Source organism: Sus scrofa, chromosome 5 (assembly GCF_054392235.1).
Source record: "Sus scrofa isolate SSC_HxYL_T2T_F1_AM1 chromosome 5, Sscrofa_HxYL_maternal_Yorkshire_Landrace_v2.0, whole genome shotgun sequence".
Taxonomy (NCBI): Eukaryota; Metazoa; Chordata; class Mammalia; order Artiodactyla; family Suidae; genus Sus; species Sus scrofa.
Window position 1 is genome coordinate 106,500,960 of NC_139387.1, and position 19,319 is coordinate 106,520,278.

A 19,319-nucleotide genomic window follows, 5' to 3' on the forward strand; every position below is an offset into this window, starting at 1 on the left:
GTTGTGCTTTATTAACAGAGTGTCTGGAGATATTCTGAGGGAGTTCCATAACATATTTATTCTTTTAATCCTCATGACAAACTTATCAGTAAATTTTTTTTTTTTTTTTGGTATTTTTAGGGCCACACCTGTGGCATATGGATAGTCCCAGACTAGGGGTCTAACTGGAGCTACAGCTGCCGGCCCACACCACGGCCAAGCAATGCGGGATCCGAGCTGTGTCTGAGACCTCTACCACAGCTCATGGGAACACAGATCCTTAACCTACTGAGCATGGCCAGGGAATGAACCTGTGTCCTCATGAATGCTAGTCAGATTCGTTTCCGCTGAGCCACAACAGGAACTCCGAGTGAATTCCATTCTTAACGCTATTTTCACAGATGAGAAAACTGAGGCACCCCGAATAAGTGACTTAGGCAAGGACACAAAACGACTTAACTCACACGCATCTAAAGTACTAATATCAACGAGTTCTCCTTCCCCCGAGTCTATAGATTTAAAGATACCTTAAAGAATCCTATGCTTGGCCCTCTCAGCCCTGTTTAATTAATAATTTTGTCTTCTTCACTCAACTGCAGACTCTTCGAGGACAGGGGTCTATCTTGTTTGTCTCCAGATCGCCAGTCCCCACCAAGCATAATCTCTGACTGATAGGCACGCAACACATGTCTATCTAATGAATATTAAATAAAACCCTACTTTACAAATGAGGCTCTGAGATATTGAGGCTTGCTTTAATTCGTCCAGAAAGTAACTGTCAGCAGTGGCGTACCCGCCAAGGTGAAAGTCCCTGAGTTCTCAAAGAGAGTTTTTATGAGATGAAAGTCTATAAACACTGCAATGGGGATACATGTGTATAAAGTCCTATCACAATATTATATTTCTTTGTTTTTTTGCTGAAATGCTATTATCTCAGTCTGATCACACAGGTCATCTCATGTTCATGGGACATGCTGGACTCTCACCTTTGTCTCTGAGTAATACAAAGTGGAAAGCCTTCAGTGGCAAATGTGATTTCTGACAATGTTTCAAAACACTGGGAAGTTACTATAAAGTTTCCTTGGGACTAAAACAGTTATAATTTACTTCTCTGTGCTACACACAGCTTTACGCATATAAGGTTCTTTTTTGTCCCTTTATTATGAGGAGAAATGAATGTTATATAAATATTTAAGCACCAGAAAAAAAGTTTAAAAATTTACATAGAAGTTAAAATTAGGAGAGGAAAGAAAGTAGGCTGGAAAGGTTTGCTACTCATATAGCAAATAATATGAGGAAATGAAGCAGGATAAAATAAGCTACCTAAAGAGACACATCAAACAGATGCAAATGTATGAATCCTATTTTGATCCTGAATTGAACCAATGGATACAAAAGACATTTTGAGCCAATCATGGAAATCTGAATGAGGACAAGTAATAGATTATTATGAAAAAAATTCTTTTTGTTTTTCCTTTTTGCTTTTTTGTGCTGCACTTGCGGCATATGGAATTTCTCAGGCTAGGGGTCGAATTGGAGCTACAGGTGCAGGCCACAGCCACAGCAGCATGAGATCCGAGCTGCGACTGAGACCTACACCACAGCTCAAGGCAACACTGGATCCTTAACACACTGGAGCAAGGGCAGGGATTGAACCTGTGTCCTCATGGATACTAGTTGGGTTCATTACCACTGAGCCACGATGGGAATTCCTGGAAAAAATCCTTTAAAATAGAGGGATACACACATATACACATACTAAAGTATTTATATGAAATAGCAAATTGCCTGAAATTTGCTTTAAAATTCTCTAGGAAGGTGGGTATGGGCGGCAAGTGTGGGTGTGTGTGTGTGTGTGTACTGATGAAACGCAACTGGTAAAGTGCTTATAATTACTGAGTTTGTGATGAGTTCTACGGGGATTTATTATACTCTTCTCTCCACTTCCGGACACGTTTAAAAATTTCAGCATAAAAAAGCTTAAAAAATGGCGAACTTCCCCAGCACTGCACTAGCTGCACAAAGCACCCGAGCATCACATATGCCACCACATTCATCATCACTGGCTGCAAACTCAGTATCACAACCCACAGCAAGAAATTATTCTCATCTGCGGATAGACCCTAACAGGTAAGAAAGCAGTTGCTTTTTCTTCTGGGAGAGTTTTACGCAGTCTCAAGCTGGGAATCAAGGAAGCTATTTCCCAGCTGTCCATCTCCTCGGTGTGTATCAGAAACCTCAGGATTTCTGCTAATGAAAAGGAATCCGTGCCACACTGGGCAGAGTGCTGGCCTTCTCTTACTCACTCTTGCTTTTCTTAGACTGGCTTTTTACAGAGCACCAGATGATTCATTAAGTGCCAAACCATCCTTTATTTTAATGAGATAAACAGCCTCAAGAATCCTCAAATGAATATCTCACTTCTAAGAGGCATATTCGTTGAAGGATATAGACTATTTTCTCATGTAATTTAGGTTAAAGCACAGTATAAAATACGCTTTATATTAGACATAATGTTTTTTTCTGTCTGGCCTGCTTCCTGGGTATTTATTTAATAAAAATTTCTGTGAAATGCAGAAGAAAATGCAAATGATCTATAGAACCAACTAATTTTACTATACCTATACCTATATCTTTCATCTGCTTTTCAGTCAATAAAAAGTAAAAATATGACATGTAGCAAATATCAAGGGTCTCAGATACTGAACAGGAAACAAGGCTCAAATCACAATGTCCTATGAACGTACCAACTAAAAAGTGTAGGTCAATTCTTCTACAATATTTTCATGAGTTTTTATTTTATTAAACGTATCTTTGACAATGGAAAAACAAATTAAGGCATTCTGTTGTTGGCTATTATTCTGTCTACTTAAAATATATAGCAATGTTTTAAAAATATTTATATAACATGGCATTCATGTTTAGAAAAGCAAAATTAGCAATAGGCTCCCAAAAGAGATACATCTAATACCTTGCTTCATTTGAAGTCACTGTGGCTTCTTCAGTGCAATAAGAGCATAACATCTGGGAGACTTCACAGGATCAAACAACTTCACAAGTGCAGACCAGGCAATATCCTCCTGCAAAGTGATAAGTGACTTAAACAGACAGCTATTTGTTGAAGATATAAAAGAAAATTATTCTTTGTTGAATAACATTAACATACAGAATTTCACATTCAGGAATTTATGTTGAGGAAATAATTAAAGCAGTACATAAGATAAACTACAAGGGTTCTCTTTTTGTTGCAACTGTGGAAAACTGGAAGTGGGCGGTAAAAACTGGGTATTACTTAAAATATTATATGATGAAACAATATTCAGTTTCTATAGAACATTTAATGAGAAGGAAAAATTCTAAATAAAACTGAAAACAATTAGATGCGAAACTGCATTTATAATTTGATTCCAGTTTTAAAGTAGAAATAATGTGCTCACACATATACATGTAACATACATATGTTAGAAGCTCTAGAACACATATCAATTTAGTAGCCATGATAGATAGACTATTGTTACTTTTAATTTTCTTTTTTATGTTCTTAAAAATTTTTAATATGTTTTACTTTTATAATAGTAAAACATTATTTAAAATATTAACCAAATTAAAAATTTCTATCATTTCATTACCAATCTATTCATCTTGGTGCATACTGTTTTGCCTTCTTTAGGTCACTGGAAATTGTTTTGAAAAGGGAAATAATGAGTACAAATAGGCCTGATTCTGTCACTTACCAAGTAGAGAACCAAAAACTTTCTAACGATTTTGAGTTAGTTAGTAGCTTAGGAAAGTACATTATTATCTAAATATTTAAAAATTTCCTTTCTCCATAAAATGCCATTTATTAAAACCCATTTGTTGCCAAGTATTCTGCCGAGAAGAAGTAAAGCACTCAATATGATAAAACAAAATTATTAAAGTAAAGAGTTTATAGTGGAAACATACAGCTGAATCCACAAATGAGCTTAATTTAAATAGTTCAAAAATTTCATTTTTCACAGCTTAGAGCAGAATCTGAAAAACACACCTTCCCCAAAGATAACCAAAAGAAATCAATTTTTTGATCATGTAACATAGATAAAAAAATAAAACTGTGAAAAAAAAGAAGAAATTACCACTGATCAGAAAAAAATTCAAGTACATACGTCCAAAACTTCAAAAGTGAATTAAAAGGTAATTCTTATAAAATGAAACATAAATGGTTCTTTTATGTCTGGCATTTATTAATTTCAGCTATACGACATGTCATATATGATGGCTTGTGGTCACTGTCTACTGTATAGTAATTACCATACGATTAAAAGAATGTAGACTTTATTATAGCAGCTTTGCTGAAAACATCTGTTGTACATATGTTTTTGTTTCAAAAGAGATAGAAAGACCATTTACGCTTAGAAAATATAATGAGAAAAATTATCTTACTAGTTTTACGTGAAAGAAAGTTATCCTAGTTATAAGTAGATCCATATTACTGGATTTAATAAAGTCATTTGTTATGTATTTAAAATGAACATAATTTACCTGTTCTTTCAGGTAGCAAAGTCGATCCAGAAGAATCAGTGTCTCTATACAAGGAGCCAGAACAACTTTCAACTAAGAAAAAGAATGAGATAGGGTGGTCGTACTTTAAAATAAATAAAAATACTAGCTTAACACTTAAGAAAATATACCTACAGAAACTTGTATAAGGTCAAACCTCCTATCCCCATTGTACATCTTCAGAAAATGAATACTTCAGAGATTAAGTTTTTCTTTAGTAGTAATTGGAAAAGAATGTCCTCTGAGTGACTCTGGGGTAGACTCCAAAAGCAGTCATGCACATGCGACAGAAAGCTTTCAAAGGGATACTAAGAACGAAATCCATGAAAAGGAATGCTTCTGAAACAACCGCATTGAGACCAACACGTGTTCGAAGACCCCTAAAACTTCTTTCCCTGCATTTATAACACATTTTCAGAGAAATCTACCATGCGTTCTCTTTACTACATTACTAACACCTAATAGAGTTCCGAAATAGGACGTGATCCAGAACGGTTCTTCTACATTAAGAGAAAAACAGCATAGGTTGGTTGGCCCCACAATACAATTTAATAGGATGCTACTCAAGTCTAGCAACATACTCAATTTAATATGTTTAATTCTGAGATTTACCATATTAAAAGCCTCCAGCTCATTCATTCGAGGCTTATACTTCTCGTAGTAGTCCATTATAACTTTTTCTGGCAGCTTCAAGATAAAACAAGAACAGAACTAAATTTAACAACAGATAAAAAGGATTTTTTTTCCTTAACAAACATAAAGTAAAACAACCGTAACACCTTAAAAGAACCTTAGGTATCTGAATAGCTCTAAGAATATTCATGAAGCAAGTCAATATAACTAATTCTTTCATTTAAATCTTCTGTTACAACATAGGTTATTCAGCATATCATAAGTAAAATCACCAATAACATCCTTTTCCTTTTGTTTGATCTCAACAAGTAGTGATGAAATATTGACCTTCACTGGTTTCAATGCTTGGGGTACATAGTAGGTAGGAGTTCAATAAGCATGCTTTGAATAAAATTAAAATATATCAAAAACCATACACCTTAGAGAAAAATTCAAAGGCAACAGGAACACAGTAAGGACATATATCCATATTTCAGGAAATTTCCTTTAACATTCATTAATAAATCCATCCACAAGCATTAGTTTCTGCTTTTTTCTCTAAAACATGATACCCATTGGACACTGAATCCTTGTGATCAGGAGGCCACTTTCTAGATCACTTACATGTTTCTGTTCCCAACAGCTGAGTTTCTGCTTTTACTGAGTTAACGCACTTGTTCCTCACCTTGCCATTCCAATTATGTTATTGTAATACGATATAAATAAATATTACATCACCAGTGAAATACAAATACAAAAGGGAAAGTTGTATCTCTATAAGTTCAATGCTTTTGTAAGAGGCTTGGTAAAGGAAAGTCACTAAAAGAAACTGCTGTCAAATGATATGTGGTCAAAACAAATGAAAGACAATAAAAACAGCCAAAAAACTGAAAAAAGTTGTATTCAGATTTCTTGGCAAATGACTAAATATTTTTTCAAAGCTCCTATTTTTTATTACCTGAAATTTCTTTTGAATTTAAAAAATTAAAAAAAGGGTAACAGTAAAAAAAGTAAGGCTTTGTCTCATTCAGTTTCTAGTATAGCCTAGAATACTATAAAAGTATTCTATTTTCTATAGGAAAAGATAGAAAGTATTCCACCAGAAAAGATTTTCCCATTGGTATAGAACCTAAGCAGATTACGGCCCTCTCTTCAACACTTTTTGATTTTGCCCAACTTTGAAATGAATGAGTACCTCCTGGACCAAATTTCTGCAGTAGAGTACACTGCACTAGATCTGGGCCTGCACTTCAGGCCAGCAAAAGACTCTCATCTCAAAAAATGTGTTGGGAGTTTCCGTCATGGCGCAGTGGAAACGAATCCGACTAGGAACCATGAGGTTGCAGGTTCAATCCCTGGCCTCACTCAGTGGGTTAAGGATCTGGCGTTGTCGTGAGCTGTGCTGTAGGTCGCAGACGTGGTTCGGATCTGGCGTGGCTGTGGCGTAGGCTGGCGGCTACAGCTCCAATTGGACCCCTAGCCTGGGAACCTCCAAGTGCCATGGGTGTGGCCCTAAAAAGACAAAAAGACAAAAAAAAAAAAGTGTTTGAATTATATTCTTTCATCTTTACTTCTGTTCTGTCACATGAGATCAGCAGTTACAGGACAACTGAGAACTCACAATCTTTTTCAAATCTGGCCTCATCAGCATATTGCTTCCTACAAACATGGATTTTCAATGTGATTCCTTGGGTTCTTCAATATCCTCCGTCTCTCCTTTATGCCACACCGAGAAGCACCACCCTTGTCATCAACTGCCTTTGTTCCAAACTAGGAACTGTGGACTTTGCCCCTCAGGATGTGGTATTTTAGAGAACTTTATTGTTGGTTTTGCTGGTGATCTGAAACCCTGGGAAATTTCTTTTGGCATCTTCCTGCATGCTTCTTTACCTTCACTGTGTTTCATAATACACATGGTTTAAGATTTAATATGCTTTCTGATTTTGTGAAAAAAGAATTTGTATTTCTCCTTAATTTGCTGCTTTGGTGTGATTTTGAAGAGAAAAGGTGAGCACATCATTTTCAATTTCCTATTTAAAAAAAATATGGAAGTTTTTTTTCTTTACTTTGAGTGAACCAAAGCTAGATACTATAGACTACGCATTATAGGTAGGTTTGATGCACAGACGTTAAGGTACAACTACAAACGGTAAAACAAAGCTGTGCGTAAAAAACAAAGTAAAACAAATGGCCTTGTTCTTACACCAAAAGTTTGATGATTAAAATTATATTAGTAAGTTTCTAAGTGAAAAATTCAGGGTTGAAGATATGATTTCATGACTCAATCAACTTTTTCAATCAAACACTCAACTACCAGTCTCATGAGATTAGCTCAGAGATTCTATGGAAATCTTATGAAGACACTATCTTACTTAATTTTAATATCAACCTGTAACATATACACACTTACAGTCTCATTTTACAGAGACATTATTGAGTGCGAGACCCAGTAAGATGCGAGACAGGGCAAACATCCTAGAGATAAAGAAGGCATCAGAATCAAGGAAGTGCCTGGTGTGGATCAAGCTCAGGCAAAGACATACGTTGAAACTTACAAGCTGAAGTGCATATGGAATGGCAGTGGGAGTTTTCGTCATGAATTCCACTGCTCCCTCTTGCCCACCCTTTAGACTCTAGAAAAAGGGATTAATATTAGCTAAGCTGTGTAGCAGGGCCCTAGCTTGGTGGACTGTGGTTTAGATATCCAGTCCTAAAGAGACACTGGCCACACACACCTGAAGTGAATTTCTTGTTCCCTCCCTTCCCATTTCGTTTGCTTAATGAACTTTTACGCATCCTTCAAGACCAGGCTAAGTTCCCAATGTCCTTTGTGAAATGTTCACAGGCAGAGTGAGTCAGTCACGCCCTTCCCTACGCCTCTACCATACTATCTATGTGTCTATAGCTGTAAGTTCATGCTATATTTACTTGGTTTTTCTTTCTCATGGGTTAATCTTAATTATCTTCATAGCTCCAGAGTTTCTGCTGTTCTTGGCACATGGAAGATTCTTCGAAATAAATGTTTGCTGATGAATATTTTTTTTGGTCTCAAAAGTTTTGCTTTTTGGTTGGCCTGTTTTGGAGCAAACCTAAGGATATTTTTCTGAATTATTCTCTATCAACTTCCACAAAGGTTCTAGCTTAGTGATTTTCAACTTTGTCCATTCAACAGCACGTACTCCGCTCCCATCAAATCACCAGTTTTACTGTCTATTTCATTCTCACTAACCAAGATCAACACCTTCATTTACCTGAATATTCGTTATGTGTACATCACACACACACACACACACACACACACACACACACACGTGCACACACAAGCTCTTGAATGTACGCTCCTTTTATTTTCCTGTATCTTATGAACAAATACTCCAGTTCATTGTCTGTGTAGCAAACGACAGTTTTGCTGTTTTTAAAATCTGAATTTAAAGATTTATGGATGTATATATATGTATGTGCATGGATTATTGTGTGTACTGTAAATACATGTAGGAGAAAGAAAAGTAATACAAAAGGAAAAAAAAATGCTGTGGACCATGAAGAAAATGTGGAGCCATAAGGACAATTTTGGAGGTTTTGTAAAATTTGGTGAGGTACCAAAGTTTGGGACAGAAGATAAAACTGGAAAATAATTGTTTAAAGGCCTACACAAAGCCAATCACTAGGGTTTTGTTATTTTAGACAAATGTAAAGTTCTATTAAAATATCTTACTAAGATGTAACTGAGCTTTGTAAGAATTTTACTATAAAATTTCATTCTAAGAAGTCTATCTGTCATAAATAGTGCACTTGCTGATTTAAGGCAGCTGATGTCCTGCCACAAGTTATTGTGTTCAGTGGCTTGGCTTTCCTGTGAAATCTAAACACTCTTCTTAAACAGAACTACACTTTACACAGGTGAAACACTATCACCCTGAAGTGGTTAAGGTTAGAGGTACATGAGATTAAAAATCAAGGAGGGGATCCTTGTCATAAAAAGTCTTCAAAACACAAGAACAAAATCACTGCTTCTCCTGCCTTTCCCGCTCTATGCCTCTTGGTGCAACAGGGCATTTTGAAATAACACTGATACGTATAACGAAATCACTTTGTTGCACGGCAGAAATGATCACAACATTGCAAATCACCCACCCGTCAGTGAAAATTTTAAAGATGGAAAACCTACCACGGAGTTTATGATGGGAATGTCAATGGAATCACTACAGTGACAAATGCTTGAAGCTCTAGAGTGGATCTTAGCCGGGGGTGATTTTGTCCCCCAGGGTATCTGGGGCAACGTCCAGAGATTTTCTTTTTCCATTTATTTACTTATTGTTGATTGTTACCACTTGGGTGCTCCTGCTGACACCTAGTGGGTAGAGGCCGAGGATGCTGCTAAATATCCTACAACACACAGGCTAGCCCTGCACAACAAAGAATTACCCAAATGTAAACTGGGCTGAGTTGGAGAAATCCTGTTCTAGGAGAAAATGCCCAAAGCTGTCATTCACAACTGACTACAGGACTGATGGATTAATATTTTAAGCTGTGTAGGAGCCACTTAAACATACAGCAGACGCAGTTCTGCTCTCCTTTGGAATGACCATGTCTGGCAACGATTTTTGTTTTTCCACATGTTTAACATGATTTCTTGTGACTAAAAAAGTACCAGAGCACGTTACGAGATTTTCTAGGCACTTCACTTGCTTACACAATTTTGAATAGGAAGAGATGTGCTTTGAGAAATCAGAAACACACTGTTGCATTCACGGAACTTTCAATTATATATAAACATTTCTTAATAAATAATTATAAATTTAGTCAAACATCTTTTAAACCTTTTGGTACATATAACATTTTAAAGTTAAGTAATTAGGATCTCATGTGAAAATTAATTTCATTTTTTAAATAAATCTAACCATAAATATCTTGTTATGGTGCTTGTGGTCAAAATCTTCACTTTAGCATGGATACTTCATGATGTGGGAGAAAAACAGTAAGATTCTGTATTAGATCAGAAATGCAAATTTGGTTTTAATAGCTTATCCTGTTCCAAACACTCTGGCCTGACAGGCACAACACGTGCCTCTCACTCAGCATTAAACAAACCAAAAAACCCCCTCAAAACACACATCTATCCGCTTCCTCTCACCAGAACCACCTTCCAAACGTCTTACTTTGTTCTATACCTTCCAGCTTGGGCTTCTTGCTCCTTTTCTTTTCCGCATCCATTTTAACTGCTATGTTTGTTTTAATGAGTTTAAATGGTCTTAAAAGAAAAATCAGCAGGGTGCTATTATTGCCTTTACTAATAAAGGATAATCATTCAGGACTGATTTTACATGGTGATACTTCTCTCTTTTAGTTTCTTCCTTTTGTGTTTAATTTCACTTCTCAGTACAGTGGGGGCTGACAGTGGAGGGTTTTTTTTTTTTTTTTTTTTGACCATGTGGAAGCTCCGGGGCCAGTGATTGAACCTGTGCCACAGCAGTGGCTCAAGTCGCAGAAGTGACAATTCCTGATCCTTCGTCGCCTCAAGATTCAGCTCTGTGGAAGCTCCCTTGTGGTCTAGTGGTTAGGATTCTGTACTTTCACCACTTTGGCCTGGGTTCATCAAGCCACTGCACACCACGGCCAAAATAAATAAAAAAGTAAATTAAAAAAAAGTTCTAGCTCTGCCACTTGCTTGCTCTTTGACTCTGGGAAAATGACTTGTTTTCTAGCCACTCTTCCTAGACCATTACATTGGGAATAATATTAGTATTTGTCACACGTGTTTAGCAAGGAATAAATGAGATAATGCTATGATGTTCTTAGCATAACTATCCCATAGTAAGTGCTCAGCAAATGTTAGCTTTATTAATATCCTATAAGTAATATAACAAGCGTATTTAGAAACATTTGCTATAGTTATTATTAAAGACAAACCTGGGAAGAGAAGGCCATCAGGGAAAAATAAGTAATACTCTTTCTGGATTTTTACTGTTTGGCTTTTGGCAAAAGATAATATACTTTTAGTTTAAGTAAAAACTTAGCTCCATATCTGTAAAAAATTATGCTTAGGCTTGTGTTCTTGATATTAAATATGAGACGTGGAATTGAAACATGAAATAAATATATGCACAAATTAAAACTAACTGGAAGGAAGACCAGTCTGACTAAAATATTTTTTAAAAAAACAAAAATAAAAATTAGGATAAATGTCTATCTTTTTTTTTTTTTTTTTTTTTTTTAAACAGTGTCTAGCAGTTCCCGTCGTGGTGCAGTGGTTAACGAATCCGACTAGGAACCATGAGGTTGTGGGTTCGATCCCTGGCCTTGTTCAGTGGGTTAAGGATCTGGTGTTGCCGTGAGCTGTGGTGTATGTTGCAGACACAGCTCGGATCCTGTGTTGCTGTGGCTCTGATGTAGGCCAGTGACTACAGCTCCGATTAGACCTCTAACCTGGGAACCTCCATATGCCGCCGGAGCAGACCTAGAAAAGGCAAAAAAGACAAAACAGAACAAGTCACAGTGTCTATTCTTATATATGCAAGATTATGATTTTTATTTTGGTGACTAAATAAAAATATTTATAGGAGTCATATCAATTGCATTATTATAAGTAGTACATATACTAAGATAAAAATAATAAAAACTAATATTATTTTGGGAGTTCCCTCCATGGTGCAGTGGGTTAGGAATCTGGAGGCATGGGTTTGCTCCCTGGCCTGGTGCAGTGGGTTAAAAGATCTGCTGTTGCCACAGTTGTGGCATAGGTTGCAGCTATGGCTTGGATTCAATCCCTTGCCCAGGAATTTCCATATGCTATGGGTGCAATCATAACCACCCCCCCCCCAAGAAAAGAGCTAATATTAGTTAACACTTACTGTATACTAGCATTGTATTCATTGTTTTATGTATATTATCACATTTAATCTTTCTTAAATCCTATGAATTAGAAATGCTTGCTAAGAGCCATTTCATAGGGGAGGAAATTGATTAGTACCAGTCTAGTTGTTTTAACTAATAAAGCAACTGAGGAGTAAGTTGATAATTGTTACAATAAATACCCTTTAGCTTTGATATAACTTAACCATATCTGTAATTCTTCTCTTTCAAGAAATACATTTAATTCTTAACCACCTATTTTTTTCTTTATTTCAATTTATAATTGATTCAAAATACCAAAGTGGTCTAGGTTCAACTTAATATGTCAGTTAACTCATTCGAATCATGTTGAGAGTTATTTTTTTCCTCAATGTTAAATATTTACTACCACCAGTCCATCAACTTATTACCTTGCACCTCCCATGACGTCACCACTTTTCAGGATTCTCCCATGGAAAGGCTTTTTGAATTTAAGATTTTTAATTTTACTTAGTTATAAATAAGTACACAATGTTCAAATAAACATAGTTTAAAATTAAAACCACTATCTCCTGCTTTCCTTACAATCCCCATTTGTTTCGCCATCTTTCTTTTTAAGTCAATTGTGATTGGCGTATTGGCACATTTTTACCTGAGTACCCCTAAAAGGGAATGACTCTGGAGATGTGTGACAGCCAAACGACCCACAGTGACAGGAAGGGTATGCTTGGTTTCAATCCAACTTGGATGTTTTTCACAAATAAGAGAAAAGGAGACAGCAATAATCGTGTATTATTTCAATTCATAACCCCACAGAAGTTCTTCTGTTTCTTTTAAACAATGCGTAATCACATACCTACCTTGGACTCATCTAATCCAAGCTTCTTTAGAGACTTTCTGACATAATCCAGAAAAGAAGAGGATTTGGAATAAAGTTTACCAACGTGCCGATCACTGCGAAACAAAATTGAATCACTTTTTAGTTTTTCCAATTTAAATTACAGAGGATTTTAAACTCAATCGTGAGATATTTTCAAATACCTTCTGTGTATATGGCACACGCTCCTCGTTTGATATAAAATGTGGTAATATTTTTGTGAACATTTACATATTATAAAAACATTCAGGATCTGCTTTAGAGAATTCCTTCAACATACAACAGTGGGAGACAACACTGAGAGAAAGTAGTTGTAAACTTACAGTATTAAAAGAGCCTCATTTTTAAAGGGAGCCATAGGTCTTTCAAAAGTGTCCACTGTGCTACAAAACATGTTTTAATTTTACTGGCTCAATATAACAGTGCACATTTCATGGCAACTCCTGCTAATAGTGCCAATATTCAACAGCTATACAAAAAGAACTCCCTTAATGACAGACAGTGAGGAAAAAAAAAAAAAAAAAAAAAAAAAAAGCACCATATGTTGCTGCGTTGGGTCTGAGTCAATCTCATTTATGCCCTGCAAATTTTCATTACAGTTTAAACAAAACATGAAATGGCTTCAAATTTAAATAACGCAATGCTGATCTACCACCTCTCGCAATTTTGGGTGTAATTTAGGTATAATGTAAAAATCAAGAGAATAAAACATTGACCACCTCGAAGTACCAAAACCAAAGAAGAAAAGCTCATTTATTTTTGGCAGTATAAGTATTAATCTCTATGTTTAATTAGACATGCAGCTCTATCGATTCTTCCATTGAAATATACCTCAAATATATAACTCAGCCCCATTTCTAAACGGCCACTTCAATGACATTATTATTATTTCATGATCTCATTATCACAGTTACTTCCTATTGAAAGCTGACGTTTGTCCCTTCACTCCTGCCTACACTGTCATTCTATTTTCTCAGAGGAGCGTTTTCACTTGCCACCCCCTGATCAAAAAGCTGCTTTGAAATAATAGGTGTTTGAACAGGTATAGGTGCCAGGAAGGAGAAATGGTACCGTTTATAAGTTTTTGAGTAATTTTCAGATCCTACACATACTTAGATAGAACAGATATAACAGATATGCACATCTTATGTATCACAGTATATAGAATTGATAAACTGCGTAGTGAGAAAAAGATGTTACTTAATGTTAACTTCCTGCTCCTCATCTTAAAAACGTTTTTGAACTTTGATTTTTCAAAAAATGTTTCTTTTCTTTTCTTGTTTTTTTTTGTCTTTTTACGGCTGCACCCACGGCATATGGAGGTTCCCAAGCTAGTGGTCAAACTGGAGCTGTCGCCACTGGTCTACAGCCAGGGCAATGCCAGATCCGAGCTGCACCTGTGACCTACACCATGGCTCACAGCAACGCCAGATCCTCAACTCACTGAGCGGGGCCAGGGATTGAACCTGTGTCCTTATGGTTACTAGCCAGATTCATTTCCACTGAGCCACGATGGGGAACTCATGATTTTTTTTTTAAAATCCAAAGGGACAAGCAGTTCTTACCCATGAGATAGTGATTTTGGTTCTTATTTTATACTATCCATCACTGCTTAATGGATTAACCTGAGAGAAAACAGCACAGTAGGAAAGAGTGTAGATTCTAGATGATTCTATCACCTGCTAGCTCCTTGTTTATGAAAGTGGGATATTAATAGCACCTATGTCACATAGGCACTGTGAAGATGTAACTAGGTCATGCATGTAAGGTGCTCAGAACTGTGCCATAATGTGAGCAGTTTTGGTTGCTATCACAATTTTTTTTTTTTTTTAAAGTCATAACTAACTAGAATTAGTCTGGATTCTCCTCCAATTACAAAGTTAAGAGAACCAGAGTAAGATGCTCACGGGTAAGTGCTAACCATGGCAAACTGAAGAGATGATATAATGCAAATGTACGTCGTACCCATCTGTTTCCTGGGTTTTGTATTTCGGATTGCTTGAAAATAAGAGAAACGTGTTAAATGTTAATTTACCCTCCTCTTACTTTTCCTTTTCAGAATATAATACCCTTACGCTGCTAGGAAATCTCACAACATGACCATAGATTAGAAGATTGCTTTTAGTGTATTAAGCAATAATTTGCTGCATAAGCCTTTTCCCTTTAAATCCTTTGTTGATGCGTACTATTTCTGACCTGCTTTTAGCAGTCGCAGGTAAGGGATAAAAATATCATCCAAATGGAACTAGAAACAGGAGTACTTAACCACGTTATTTCTCTTTAAATTCCTCCAGTGCTTTCCGTGACTCTTAGAATTAAGATCTAAACACACAAGACGCTAGAAAACAAATCTTGTACTTGGTCCTTTCTGACAACCTCTCTTGGGAACCTGCTCTCCAGTCACAGGGTTAGTCTGTCCACTTTCTTGAACACATCATGCTTTTGCCCCCAAACACTAGGTGTGCTACACGTCACTCTTGATTTTTCTGCCGAAGGAATCCCAAATTCATTCTTTCAGATCCTATCTTAAATGTTATTCCTTTAAGAAAGTCGTCTCTGGATTTCTAGATGAAGCTATTAGGCTCTTGACATGAGAACTTCTCCTTCATGTGTTTACTCTTTTCTCGTTTATCTGTGTGTCTGTCTCTATTTCAAGTCAGTGGACTCCAAAGAGGAGTGAACATACCTGAAGGGAAAGAGAGTATCAGACTTTTTATTTATATTTACATCTTTACCTTTTTAATTTCAATTTTTCAATTTATTTACAAATCTACACAACAGGAGTTCCTTTCGTGGCTCAGAAGTTAATGATCCTGACTAAGATCCATGGGGCTTCGGGTTCGATCCCTGGCCTCGCTCAGTGGGTTAAGGATCCGACATTGCTGTGAGCTGTGGTGTAGGTCATAGATGCAGCTCAGATCCTGAGTTGCTGTGGCTGTGGTGTAGGCTGGCAGCTGCAGCTCTGATTTGACCCCTAGCCTGAGAACTTCCATATGCTATAGGTGTGGCCCCAAAAGAAAAACAAATATATGTATATATAGAGAGAGACAGGAGTGAGAGAGACAGAGAACTACTGAACAAATATATAGGGAAACAAAACATAATAACAGTTAATATTTCATGTTTACGATGTGCCAGAGACTCTGAAATCCTTTGCTGTATTTACTTACTCATTTAATCCTTACAACAACTTGGTGTAGCAGGTCCCATTATCATACCTGTTTTAAGGATGGTGAAACTTAAGAACAGAGAGGTTAAATAAACTGCTCAAAGTTTGAATCTAAGAAGTCTCCCCTCAGAATACGGGATATTAACTGACATTAAATATTAACTCCAGCATAGTACTTGAATAGGAATCATACTCAATTCTGTTAAACTGCAGATGAAGAATGTCTATCTGCTTTTTATAGGCAAACAGAAGTAGGCAGATTCCATGACATCCTATTAAGAGTGTGTGTGTTCATATTCTTACAGAAAATCTATGCAGGCCCTCCTACTGCATCCAAAAAGAAGGGAGTTTTAGTGCTTTGGTGCAACTACGTGATACAAAATAATTATAATAATTAAAAAACTACATTCAAAATGGATATCACATGGTAGGGGATTTTTTTTTCTTTCCAAATAATTTACTGCTAGACATACTACTTAAACTTATCGGCAGTTAGGGCTAGTCAGAAGTATTTGGCTTCTTTCCAAATGGCACTCATGCTAATTAGATAATTCATCCATTCATTCTGCAAACATTTCTTGAAATGGTGTATATGCATGTTAGTACATGGCTAGCACAGATTCTGAACTCAAGATGGAAATGAGTTTGAATCCTTACTCTACCACTTATTTATCACTTAAAACCTCCCTTTGCCTCTCGTTGTTCAATGGTAAAAGGCTGAACATAAAATAAGAGAGACTATGTGTAAAAGAATGAAATTAGAACATCGTTTAATACCACCCACAAAAATAAGCTCAAAATGGATAAGAAACCTAAATGTAAGACTGGATACTATAAAACTCGTAGAGGAAAACACAGGCAGAGGACCCTTGGACATATACTGCAGCAATACTTCCTTGGATCCACCTCCCAGAGTGATGAAAATAAAAATAAACATAAACAAATGGGACCTAATCAAACTAACAAGCTTTTCCACAGCAAAGGAAACCGTAAACCAAACAAAAAGACACCTGCAGAATGGAAGAAAATATTTGCAAAGCAACTAACAAGAGATTAACCTTCAAAATACACAAACAGCTCATGCAGCTCAAGATAAAAAAAAACCAAACAATCCAATCAAAACATGGGTAGCATATCTAAACAGACATTCCTCCAAAGAAGACATACGATTGGCCAAAAAGCATATGAAAATTGACTCAACATCACTAATTATTAAACAAATGCAAATCAAACTACAATGATGTATCACCTCACACTGGTCAGGATGGCCATGACCAGAAAGTCTACCAACAGTAAATGCTGGCGAGAGTGTGGAGAAAAGGAACCCTCTTACAATGTTGGCATGATGTACGTTGGTACAACTATGGAGAACAGTACTGAGCTGCCTTAAGAAACTAAATACAGAGCTACCATATGATCCAGCAATCCCACTCCTGGGCTTATATCCAGACAAAACTGTACTTTGAAAAGATACATGCACCTCAATGTTCACTGCAGCACTATTTAAAACAGCCAAGACTTGGAAGCAACCTAAGTGTCCAGTGACAACAGGAACGGATAAGGAAGATGTGGTACATATATACAATGGGCTACTGCTCAGCCATAAAAAAGAATGAAACAATACCATTTGTAGCAACATTGATGGACCTAGAGATAATCATACTAAGTGAAGTAAATCAGACAGGGAAAGACAAACATCGTTGTGATATTCCCACATGTGGAATTCACTCATATGTGGAATATAAATTAACTTACTAACAAAACAGAAACAGACTTTGAAAACAGACTTACGGCTACCAAAGGGGAAAGGTGGGACTGACATATACACACTACTATATATAAAATAGTTAAATCAACAAGGACCTAATACATAGTACAGGGAATTCTACTGAATATTCTGTAATAACCTATATGGGAAAAGAATCTGAAGAATGGAGATATATATATACATATCTGAATTGTTTTGCTGTACACCTGAGACTAAGACAGCACTGCAAATCAACTATACTCTAAAATAAAAATTAAATTTAAAAAAAGAGTCTATGTACTGTGCCTGGCTCAATGTCTGACAAACAGTGAATAGGGGTTATTTTCCTATTATTGTGTTGGGTTCTAGGGATAGAATCACCCCCAGTTTATAAAAAATATTTCATAGTTTATAAAAGATGATAGGTGAACAAAGCTTATAGTCCAATGTCACAAGCACAAAACGGTGAGCAGAACGCAGCATAGAGAAGGGAGGGCTTTAGCTACTGCGAATGACTAGGGAAGCATTTCTAAAGGAGCAATTAAGTTTCAAAATGTCCCATTTTTCAACCATACTGTGAACAGCAATATTGATAAAATAAAGGAATATATATTAACATACTAAAATGGTGCCAACAAGTAAAATTTAGAAATAGGTTACAGCAATTCCCCTGCCCCCTTTAGGGATTCCAAAGAGGTATTTGAAAGTTTACAATAGTCCATACAATATGAAAGGATAATTGTGTAAGAAATGTAAGGAATAAGGCCTTTCCTAAAATTTAGTAAATTTATTTGGTTCTATGTAAGACTGTATTTGAAGTGAGTGCTATTGTTAAAAAAGTCTAAATAAAACTAGTTTTTTTGTTTGTTTATTTTGTTTTGTTTTGTCTTTCTGCCTTTTCTAGGGCTGCTCCCTTGGCATATGGAGGTTCCGAGGCTAGGGATCTAATCAGAGATGTAGCCGCCGGCCGACACCAGAGCCACAGCAACACAGGATCCGAGCCGCATCTGCGACCTACACCACAGCTCACAGCAATGCTGGCTCCTTAACCCACTGAGCAAGGCCAGGGATCAAACCCGCAACCTCATGGTTCCTAGTCAGATTCGTTAACCACTGAGCCATGACGGGACTCCACAACTAGTTTTATACTTTCATAGGGATGGGAGGGAAGGGAAGAACCATTAATTCCATTTACATTTATGAAAAAAAGTATATTTTACAGAAAACAGAATGTGAATTTAAATGTTACAGTCAAAGCAACAGAAGATTCAGTATTCAGGCTTTTAGAACTTTTGGAGGTAAAGGTTACTTTTGCAGGACACAGCACTCATCTCTCAAGTCTGGGGGTCTCACAAATCAACCTTCTTAAAAATAACATCTGCAAAGAGAGTTTATGATGCAGAATGCAATCTGCTCTTTTGCAGCTGCAAGAAAAAGACAGTATTTTGTTGATCAGCCTTTAGAGGGGTCTATCGTTTTAAGGATAAGTACTGCAATTCTAGTAACTAAGAAACAAGAGAAACAAGAGGGAAGCACAAGAAAAATCTCAAAACTTACCACACAGA

The 19,319-nt window shown here is 36.5% G+C and overlaps 1 protein-coding gene across 16 annotated transcripts in view; it reads right to left on the minus strand.

Annotated features, from left to right (window-relative positions):
- METTL25 (methyltransferase like 25) overlaps positions 1-19,319 on the minus strand; it is a 132,461-nt gene that overhangs the window by 32,423 nt on the left and 80,719 nt on the right. For all 16 annotated transcript variants that reach the window (XR_014804579.1, XR_014804576.1, XR_002344285.2 and 13 more), the window contains 4 exons: positions 12,822-12,915; positions 5,131-5,205; positions 4,501-4,572; positions 2,951-3,059 (listed from right to left, as the gene is read on the minus strand). Coding sequence is in view for 4 of the 16 variants with exons in the window: in XM_084957687.1 (XP_084813813.1) it covers positions 2,967-3,059; positions 4,501-4,572; positions 5,131-5,205; positions 12,822-12,915 (334 nt within the window). In the remaining 12 variants the exon portion in view is untranslated. The remainder of the gene's footprint in view (positions 1-2,950; positions 3,060-4,500; positions 4,573-5,130; positions 5,206-12,821; positions 12,916-19,319) is intronic.